Source organism: Triplophysa rosa, linkage group LG17 (genome assembly GCF_024868665.1).
Source record: "Triplophysa rosa linkage group LG17, Trosa_1v2, whole genome shotgun sequence".
Lineage (NCBI taxonomy): Eukaryota > Metazoa > Chordata > Actinopteri > Cypriniformes > Nemacheilidae > Triplophysa > Triplophysa rosa.
This window is the reverse complement of record NC_079906.1, coordinates 23,277,142-23,288,003: the sequence shown is the minus strand read 5'-3', so window position 1 is coordinate 23,288,003 and position 10,862 is coordinate 23,277,142. Positions and strand designations below refer to the sequence as shown.

Genomic DNA, 10,862 nt, shown 5'->3' with positions numbered 1-10,862 from the left:
TGTGTGTGTGTGTGTGTGTGTGTGCGTGCGTGCGTGCGTGCGTGCGTGTACTCACTGCCGTGCTGTAGATCAGCGGAGACGGACACCGGCAGTCCACACAGAGAACCATGAATGGAATAAACACTGATGCTGTACGTCTCTTCTGATTTAATACCTGTGACACAATAATATCTACATCAAATCTCAACACGTTCAGTAGTGAGCGAAAGTGAACTTTCAATATTACACGGCTCGTTAAAATGCTTGATTCTGATTGGCCAGACACGACATTTGCAGCTTCGTTATTAGATAACAACCGCTCAAAACTAATAACACACAGTAACCTGGATGCTGCAAATCCTTTTGACAGGTTTTTTTGACAAATTAAATATAAATGTCTTTTAATAGCATATATGACATTATATTTACACGCGATTAAACAAATTGCCTGTTCGTGAAATCTGAACGTCGTTTCTGACCTTAAAACTGAAAGTAAACGTCTTTTCCACGCCGAAGGTGTGCATTCGCAAATGCAAATAAATACAATGCAAATGTAGTGTTTTGTCCATTTTGAATGTGCCATACACCTCATGCTTTAATGGTGTAATGTGAGGGGACATTAAAAGCAAGTATTTTATAAATATGACACACCAGACATCACTTTTGGTCACTCACTACTATATGTTATGGCCTATAAAGGTCATATGACATATTCAGCCTTAACAATCAAGAATTCTATGATTTATATACCTAAATAACAGATGCTTTCATTGCGAGTGTGTCTTTTATTTTCATTACTGTAATACATGACAAAAACATTTCTTTCTTTCTTAAAGTCTGGACACGTTGTTCTCCAGTGAGTTTGAGATGTTCATTATGCTTCCAAACAATCCCGTCACATGATGAAGTTAATCATGAGAGATGAACAGATGACCTGTCAGAAGTGCAGTAAAGGTGGATCCGTTCACACGCTTCCATCCGCCGGAGGACGGGTTTGAAGAAGATCTCCATTCAATGGCAAACTCGCTCACGTTTACTGCGGTCGAGTCATGAATCCAGCAGAGACGCAGTGAGAGACCCTCCGAAGAAGCCCAGAGACCCTCGACCGCAGACACAGCTGAACACAACATTACAGCTCATCATCTGATGTTTTCATGACGTGATCAGACAGTAAGAGCGTTCTCACCCTGAAGATGATGTGCACTGACTCTGAGCTGATAGTTGGGTGAGCGTCCGGCTCTGTTACACGCCGTCACAGTGATGTCGTACTCCTCTGACACTACAGACACAAACACCTTCAGATCAGACGTGCGGACGCGTCGCCGCTCAGAGAGACGAGTGACGGGCACATAAGACACTTCATATCCTCGAATGATCCCGCCGGCGTCTGATGGATCCAAAGCCTTTCAGAATAACCACGTGTGATTGTTAATGAATGTATCACATACACAACAGCAGTGTTGGGTAAGTTACTCTGAAAAGTAATCCATTACTAGTTACTAATGACATATTCAATAGTGTAGTTAGATGACTGTACAAATGACTCTCTCCAATAAGTATTTGACTACTAATTATTAATTACTTTCTATATCTATAATATCAACCTTGATTAGTTCAGTGATTCAAGGACAGACATGAAACGGCTCTTTTAATTCATTCAAATAAATCATATTAAACTGCATAAAGTACTCTTATTAACTGACCAAAGTATTACAAATGTGAGAATCATACATTAAAGCACGGATTCTAAAGTTAGACTTTGAATGTTGATGTCAATTCCACTATTGTACTATATACACACAGTATTTAGTTTAATTACTTCAGAAGTAACTGTAATTAAATTACAGGAAAGATTACTTTACTTTTTATAAGGGAAATTAAATTAAATTAAATTAAATTACAGTAACTCATTACTTACACTCTAAAAATATACTGTATTATATGAAGGAATTTTCCATATTCATTTTTTACAGTTGTTTCACCTGTATTTTACATTTTGCACTGCATTAAATTACATTTTAGCATCAACGGAAATGTCCGTAAAATAAAGGAAAATGTACTGGTAATTTTCTGCCGGTACTTTATACGTTTTTGACGGGATTTTTTTACAGTGTCGTAACTAGTTACACCCAACACTGCAGAACAACACACGTGAAGTTGAACACAATGACTTCATTCATAAACCAGAGAGATGACATTGAGACCTGCTGTCAAACACAACTGAAACAAACTCTGACCTTCCAGAGAATCCCCAGCTGACGGCTTCCTGAGTTTCTGTCCAAGGCCAGATAATAACTGACCCGAGGAGCTGCGGTCGGCACTACAATCACAAATACATCATTACTGTCACACACACAACACATAACAAAACAAGATCAGAATCAGACTAACAAAAACATGTTTGATGTGTGAGAACGCTCAGGGAACATTATAAAAACATTCTTTCTGAATGTTCCAAACAATGTAAAAGTAACAGTGTGATACCAATGTTTAGCAATGACATAATGTAGTAGATGAAATACTCTTAAAGTGACACTTCACCCAAAGATTCTGATGACATGATGACAGCGTTTTCATGTTTGGGTGAAGTGTCACTTTAACTGCAGGACCGTTTTTTGGAGAACTTTTGAAGAGAAGGTGTATGATGATGTTGACACTCACTGGTCTCTGAGGTCATGACCGGAGCTTCAGAACTCCAGTGGCTCCAGCGGCCGGACTCACGACAGCAGCGGACGCTCACACTGTATTCAGTGAAGGGCTGAAGATCACAGATGATGGACACAAACTCCACACACACGTCCAGCACGCCACTCTGACACAGAGAGCCAATCACATTCACTTCAGACCAAACTCAAGACCGTTCATGTGTGTCGATGAGACATTAATCATGTTTCCGGCCTGACCTCTGTCCATGACTCTGTGTCCAGACGTCTGTAACGGATTTGGCATTTAGTGACGGTCACGTCACCGCTGGTCCACGACACGTTCAGTGATGTGTCTGTACTGTTCACAGATGTGATGACCGGACGAGGAGCCTGAACTATCAAACACAATCACCACATTCTCATGTCAACTCCATTTCATATTCTATTCCGTTTTTATTCGATATACACAATGAGCGTCACGGTACCAATTTCATCCAGAATCACAGAAGAGACGTGTGAGAAGATCTCTCTCTGACTGAAGACATTCACAGCTTTAATGATGAAGTAAAAACTGGAATGAGGATTTAAAATGGAGGGACAGGAGATGATGTCGTTCTCTCTGTAAGACAGAAAAGACATCAGTCATTCACACGTTTGCTGTTGATGGATCAGACAGATTTCTGAGGAATTCATGTGAGGAACACCTGCTGATGATGAAAGTGTTGATGGTTGTGACGTGGCTCATTTGAATCCAGCGGCAGGTGAAAGACTCCTCGTGCTTCACAAAGTGACACGACGTGTTCACAAAATTCTCTTCAGAACAAACATCAGAAACGACATTAAAGCTGGCAGAAGACGCTGCACGATGTGATGTGAAACAGATTCATACCAGGTGACGTGAGGACATCAGGTGTCGCGTCAGACGCTGCGTTCAGACAGTCAGAGCTGGACATCACACAAACATTCTTCTGTTTCCCACAATCCTTCAGGTCAACCCCAGTCACTGTCAGCTCTGGCGAATCATCTCAACATCAAACACATTTCCTTCTTTCACCACTTTTACACGTTTCAGTTTGTCTGTTTCGTCATCTTTTGAATGATGTGCGTGTTCATGTGACTGACACAGCATTTACATTTACATTGATGCATTTGGCAGACGTTGCATTATCCTATACATTTGTTTCGAAGTCTGTGCAATCCCTGGGATCGTTGCTAACGTCATGCTCTAACCACTGAGCCACAGGCACACGTTTCACTGTAAAAAACTGTAATTTTACAGATTTTTTTTTAAATGTTTTTTTAGTTTCTAATGGATTTTTTTTAAATACGGTCAAAAGCCACAAAGTTGCAGAAAAAGACGCACATTTAAAAGAAAAGCCAGGGAAATGTAATTTTACAGGGAAAACCCATTCTTTTACAGTTTATTTCTGGCGCCAGCTGACAGAAAATTTCAGTTTTTTTAAGATTTCTTTTTTTACAGTTTATTTTTGAAATACGGTCAAAAATACAATTACACAACAAGACAACACAATTACAGGAAAAATGGGGAAAACAATTGAATATATATCCTTAAAAATCTTTTTTTTACAGTATATTTCTGTTTTTCCAGTTTCCAGTCATTTAATTTACAGGATTTTTTTTACAGCGTTACCTTGAATGCTGAAGCGCTGTTTGTTTCTCTGGAGAGATGATTCACCTGAGAATCAAAGACGTTCAGTGAATGGATCGTGTGTGTAAGATCAGATCTGAACGATGCTATGTGAGGTGTGTTCATGTGACTTACAGCAACACACAGAGAACACCGAGATCAGCACACACATGACACCTGTACCACTCATCTTAGCATCTGAAAACAGGAGGATAAACACAGCATAATTCAGAAGGATATTACACACTTCATCATTTCAACTGATCATCAGTCAAATCCAGAAGTGCAGGTGAAGTCTGAGCATTTACAGAAAGGAAAAACACACAAACCCAGTGAGAGAAGATTAAAACACACAGTGGCTTAAATGTGATTCTACAGACTTACGGAGAGCGCTTCGTTTGAGTCGAGCACATGCAGGAACACAAGAACCTGATGTGCGTGTGTGATTTCTCAATGTGAAGCTCAGAGGAACACAGATAACATCAGACAGACACTTCCTTTAACACTTCACTTCCATCTAAACACTTACACAACACGACACGACACAAACCATGAGAGCAGATGACCTGACACAAAACAATCACTCTTCACTTCTGATGAAGGAATGAATAAAAGCTCTCTTGACTGATCAAACCTTTCCGAGTTCAACATGAGGACTTCTTTAAAACGTTCAACAGTTGATGAAGAAGATAAGAACATCCGCCACACACGTCACAACATCTTTATACAACACCTCATTATAAGATACTGATGATAACAGAATCGACTCATGTGTTTCATTAAAAACAGATCCATGAACTGAAAGCAGCTGTCACAAAATCTCAAAAGAGATGACTGTGAACACAACACACTGACAACCACCAGACGACTGGAGACGAGTGTGAATGACAAGCAGTGTTGGGCAAGTTACTCTAAAAAAGTAATTAATTACTAGTTACTAATGACATATTCAATAGTGTAATTAGATGACTGTACAAATGACTCTCTCCAATAAGTATTTAATTACTAATGACTTTCTATATCCTACATCAACCTTGATTAGTTCAGTGATTCAAGCATAGGCATGAAACGGCTCTTTTAATTCATTCAAATAAATCATATAAAACTGCATAAAGTACTCTTATTAACTGACCAAAGTATACAAATGTGAATTACGAATTATACATTAAAGCACAGATTTTAGAGTCAGACTTTGAATGTTGATGTCAATTCCACTATTGCGCTCACATATATTACACACAGTATTTAGTTTAATTACATCAGAAGTAACTGTAATTAAATTACAGAAAAATAAGAGTAATCCCTTACTTTACTTTTTCAAGGGAAAAGTAATTAAATTACAGTAACTCATTACTTAGTAACCACAGCACCTTTTAATTCAGAGTTACAACACGACGTATTTAAAAACAGATGATGGAAGTTTCATGTTTAAATAAGTTAAAACTGAAGAATATCTCCAAGTTTATGAACAGTTAATGTCATCTGGCCTGAGAGCTGAAGTTCTTTCTTTAAGAAACTACCAATAAACTCAGAGTAGAAGAGGTCACAGTAAATCCAGATCTGACACAGATCTCGCTGAAAGTTTGAGTTACAGGTGGGCAGTCTGGAGTGTCTGATCGCTCGATTCAGCTGAAACCAAACTTCATCAATAGTGTGTGTGACACAGTTGAGCTCACACACGACCCACTTCACTCTCTGATGAAGATGAAGTCTGTGTTTCGCAATGACCTTACGAAACAGACGAGAGAACGAGTGTGTGATCTTCTCCGGTGTCGTCCTGTCTGTGATCACACACCACGAGCGCTTGAACTCTCTGAGATTCTCAGAGCTGCTGCTGACAGTCTTTATTCTGCTCGAGTCTTCACATTCACTAACGGGTCTGATGTAGTCTGATGTGATGTTCTTTAGATCTTCCGGTGTGATGAGCGGCGGTCTGATCTCAGGTCTGATGCTGTCTGATGTGATGTTCTTCAGATCTTCCGGTGTGATGAGCGGCGGTCTGATCTCAGGTCTGATGCTGTCTGATGTGATGTTCTTCAGATCTTCCGGTGTGATGAGCGGCGGTCTGATCTCAGGTCTGATGCTGTCTGATGTGATGTTCTTCAGATCTTCCGGTGTGATGAGCGGCGGTCTGATCTCAGGTCTGATGCTGTCTGATGTGATGTTCTTCAGATCTTCCGGTGTGATGAGCGGCGGTCTGATCTCAGGTCTGATGCTGTCTGATGTGATGTTCTTCAGATCTTCCGGTGTGATGAGCGGCGGTCTGATCTCAGGTCTGATGGGTCTGATGCTGTCTGATGTTGATGGGTACCAGGGCGTGAACTCAGGCAGAACTCTGCAGGGAAACTCCTGACAGACTCTGTGTGTGATGAACACAACATCTCTGACCTCCTGCCCCGCGCTGAAATACACACTCACATCCTTACAACACAACAACAACATACATGAACATTTTATACAGGGAGACAGTAGGCTACATCATGGTATGAAGTTCATATTCCAATCATTCGAAAACAGAACTTTTATAAATAATAATACATCATGAACATTTTAGCGCTGATCTTAGGTCAGCGAGCAGCACATACAAACACGCTTTATATCTTCCGATAAAGATCAGTTATTGAGTTATAAACACTCACCGCAGATTCCCGCGTCATGTCCTCTTCATCATCTTCATCACATTAATCTTTCATCCTACATGTGATAATGTTAAATGTAAACATGCTTCATGCTAACGCGCAGCCACATAACCGCGCTCCTCGCCGACAGGGGGCGCTGTAACGCCACGTCACACCTTACGAGCGGAAGTAAACGCCTCTGCCGGACGTGACGTCACAGAAGAAGTTACACTCGTCATTCATTTTCATCTGAAATCTTCCACAAGCAACGACGTGTGTTTATAACTGCAGAAAAACAGAGATCAACTAATGAAATGTCGCATTTAACGACAAACCCGGCGGATAAAGAGAGGTGAGTGTCACGTGCGTCTTCCCTCAAACACAAACACGTGAATGTCGCTCACGCAGAAAAACACAAACGAGAAAAAAACCCACCACAGTAACTTAACGTTAATCATTCATGTTGTGTTTCTCCATCAGGTTTCTGTGCATTTATCCGTCTTACATCAACAACAAAAAGACTTTAGCAGAAGGCAGGAGAATCCCCGTGGAGAAAGTAAAGTGTTATATCATTTAGACGAGTTTGTGTGTGATTGAAGTGAATTGTTTGTGTGTTATATTGTGTGATGTGTTTGTTTAGGCGGTGGAAAATCCTTCATGCGCTGAGATTCGAGATGTGCTGACGGCAGCTGGTCTCAATGTTCTGGTGGAGGTTTGGAGGTTTTATTGATGTGCTGGTCTGTAACGTTACATTGTGAAACTGTGAGAAGATGACTTGAGGATTTTCCTCCACAGAACAAGATGTATCCCAGAGAATGGAACAGAGACGTTCAGTTTAGAGGACGTGTGCGGGTGCAACTAAAACTCGAAGATGGAAGTTTGTGTCAAGACAAATTTTCATCTAGTAAGTAACTAGATGAGCTGTTAGATTCAGTGTTCTTCACGTAAACGCATCATTTGGAAAATAAAAAAGCCGATTCTTGAATTTCTGTCATTTAAACCTTTAAGTCTTGCCGATGTGTTTAGCGTGTTAATGAACCGACTGAATTCAGATCAAACACAACACAACACACATACTGACATTTCACATCGAGCTGATGTAACGTGACTCATCTGTGTGTTTTCAGAGAAAGACGTGATGTTTTATGTTGCTGAGATGATTCCCAAACTGAAGATCAGATCGCAGAAGAGCGGAGGAGCTGACGCTGGATCACAGCAGGGAGATGCAGGGAAGAAAGGAAAGAAGAAGAAGAAGTAGATGACGAAAGATCTCTTCGGGTGAGAAAAGCTTGAAGGTTTTGGGAGTTTGGAAATGACTCGAGATCTTTTGACCCAGTCGTGTTGGTTCCTCTTTTGTTTAACGGATGAATATTTTGTCATGTTTGTTGGACTCTCTTCAGCGCAGAATTTAAGGCATGATGTCTTCATGATAAACACTTGGGTTTGTTTGCACAGTGAGTGGCCTCTGGTGGAACTGAACGTTGTACATCAGTGAATTAAGTTATGAGTATTTTATGATCTAAGCTGTAGAGAGATGATGATGTTGGTTATTTCAGTTAAAGGGTGGATTATGTTTAAACGGCCGCTGACAGAGCGTGTCATACGTTCACGGGTCGCAGCTTTCAGCAGACGTGTCAGTTTTAAGTCTCTCTGCTGGAGGATCAGTGTTTTCACACTCCTGTAACATGCTGTGAAATAGCGGCTCATGTCCTTCACAGCACCTGTTCAGTGCAGAAGATTCATTCTCCATTACAGCTTTTGTTGCTTTCCATCTGTGTGCTAATGAAGGATAAACAAACTGGACGTGAAATAAAGAGAATCAGACCGGAGTGAATATCATGTGTCTTTATTGAGTTCATCAGGTGGACAGTGGGTCTGTTCATGAGACGGATGATAAATTTGGGCCTCGGTTGTCGCCAAAATTCTTCAGATGTTTCGTCCGGCTCTCCAGTCTCTTCAGCCACTCGTCACGAAGCCTGAAATCACGGTTGGAAGAACACCGTGAAATCCTTCAGTAAGCTCACAGCCTGAATTTATGCACTCGTAGCATTTCAAACTATTACATTAACATTCACAGTAATAATAAAAACCAGTAACCAGATTTGTATCTCCCCCAGGAAAGAAATGAGTTTGTTAGGCAGCAGGAGCACAGTGGGGTTTTTTGTCTTTGGTTCTGTGTAAGCTATATTCAGATCGTGTCCTTAAGGATATAATAATGACAAATAATTACTTCTGTCGGCCGTGTGTGAAAATCAACACTCAATGCGATGCTGTCTGTGCAGAACAAAACTTGTGATGGTTAAATAAAGGCGAAAAACACAAGGCTAATCGCAAATCAATATGTCATCATACGCTTCATCACTGTCGGTTACATTTAAAAATGTTGAACATTCTGTCAATAGAAGATTTTTCAACTTTAATCTTAATGATTTTTAAGATGCAATTTGAATTGAAAATTGTGTGGAAGAAGAAAAATGAAAGTTGTTGCAAACAAACACTATTAATTGGTTTGTGTAAATGAAGTACGTTTGTAAATGAATCGTTTTTTCTTAAATAGTTCACTTATAATCTTACAATTTAAGAAAAATGTGTTGCATCGTGTCTGACATTGTTGGTGTATTTTAAGAGCGTGAGATCAGTTCAGTGAATCACAAACAGACGCTTGTTTTTGTCAGCAGCTTTCTGAAGCTCAACAGAACCAATTAAACTGTTCTTTTATATTTAGTTTTAGAAGACAAAAAAAACTCAATTAAAGGTCACATACGATAATGTTATCAATTATAAAATGGGAATAAAAAACTGAGAAGAGCAGCAGACTCGTATGACGTTATTCTACTGTAAGTCTGTCACACTCATTGTTACCCTGATCTTTAATGTTAAGTGAAGAAGATTAAACTCACTTGGTGAGAGAGCTGTTCTTCATCCTCTCTTCTTCAGTTTCTGTCATGTGATTGTGATGAACGATCTTCTGCTCCCAGAACGTCTTGATGAATAACTTGTCATGAATCAGAGCAGAACTCATTTTCTGTGAAGAGAACACACAGATGAGATCAGTAAAAACCTTCATCGTCTAATGGAAACAGATTCTACAGCGTTTGCACATCCAGGACCTGATTCTGATCCGAGCGTCAGATCTTTGAAGAACACGCATGACACGCGCAGCGGTGACGTGTTGTGACTGACCTCACACATGCGGCGAGTCTTTATTTCAGTATGACAGACGTGTCATCGGTGATGCTTTTCAGCCCCTCCTCATCTTCACTTCAGCGGCGGCGGCACATGTTTGAGACTCATGATACATCAGAAGCTGATGATCCTCATTATCAACTAATGAATGTCGGTGTCAGCACACCACATTCACCTTCAGTTGCAGAAATACACTTTCACACCTGATGCCGGAATGAAAACAATAGATGATGTGAAGTATTTATTTTTAAGATGGAAAACATTTTGCATATGTTGTAAAGGAGCATTGGATTAAAAATAACCTCTCTAATCGTCAAGTGACAGACGCATTAAAACACGTGTCTCAAAAACACAGTCACACGCTTACGAAGAAACACTTACAGCACATTCGCAACCTGCCAGGTCATATACATAATAAAGCTGTATTTCCTTATTCTTCTTTGTGTTCTGTAATGCTTTGCATCTTTATTTTTCTCCTCATCATGTCCGTGTAAAGCACTTTGAATCATTAAATGACACTTTAAAAAAAGACATTTCTCTGGGATGAATGGTTTGCTCGTCGGCTCAGATGAGAACGTGTGTGTGATGTATTGTTCAGATACATGACATCACATTAACACCAGCGCATTTTCATGCCCTTTTACACAAGGCCAAATGTATCTGGAGAATCTGGGTGTGATACAAAGCCCATCACACAAGTGTGACATTTCAGTTGTGCGGGCCGTGATTTAGCCTGAGCTCGGGGTATTAAGCGGCCCCGCAGGAGCTCTATTTTGGTCTTCAGGG

General features: G+C 40.3%; 3 protein-coding genes across 4 annotated transcripts; 1 reads left to right on the top strand and 2 right to left on the bottom strand.

The window, feature by feature from the left end:
* Positions 1-5,709: 5,709 nt before the first annotated feature.
* Positions 5,710-7,052, bottom strand: zgc:101664 (uncharacterized protein LOC450064 homolog). The gene is made up of 2 exons (XM_057356165.1): positions 6,912-7,052; positions 5,710-6,693 (listed from the first exon to the last, which is right to left on the bottom strand). Exons 1-2 carry the CDS (start codon positions 6,927-6,929, stop codon positions 5,710-5,712), a joined length of 1,002 nt encoding a protein of 333 aa, XP_057212148.1. The 5' UTR covers positions 6,930-7,052.
* A 38-nt stretch (positions 7,053-7,090) lies between these two features.
* Positions 7,091-8,731, top strand: srp19 (signal recognition particle 19). The gene is made up of 5 exons (XM_057356168.1): positions 7,091-7,242; positions 7,371-7,446; positions 7,531-7,602; positions 7,686-7,794; positions 8,018-8,731. Exons 1-5 carry the CDS (start codon positions 7,205-7,207, stop codon positions 8,146-8,148), a joined length of 426 nt encoding a protein of 141 aa, XP_057212151.1. The 5' UTR covers positions 7,091-7,204; the 3' UTR covers positions 8,149-8,731.
* Positions 8,732-8,750: 19 nt separating this feature from the next.
* LOC130567785 (protein FAM240B) lies at positions 8,751-10,199 on the bottom strand. Of its 2 annotated transcripts, none has more exons than XM_057356169.1 (3): positions 10,074-10,199; positions 9,791-9,915; positions 8,751-8,866 (listed from the first exon to the last, which is right to left on the bottom strand). In XM_057356169.1, the coding sequence occupies exons 1-3, from the start codon at positions 10,080-10,082 to the stop codon at positions 8,770-8,772; spliced, it is 231 nt and encodes a 76-aa protein (XP_057212152.1). In that variant the 5' UTR covers positions 10,083-10,199; the 3' UTR covers positions 8,751-8,769. The 2 variants fall into 2 exon arrangements, with proteins under 2 accessions (XP_057212152.1, XP_057212153.1); XM_057356170.1 differs by having other exon boundaries at positions 10,001-10,093.
* Positions 10,200-10,862: the final 663 nt, after the last annotated feature.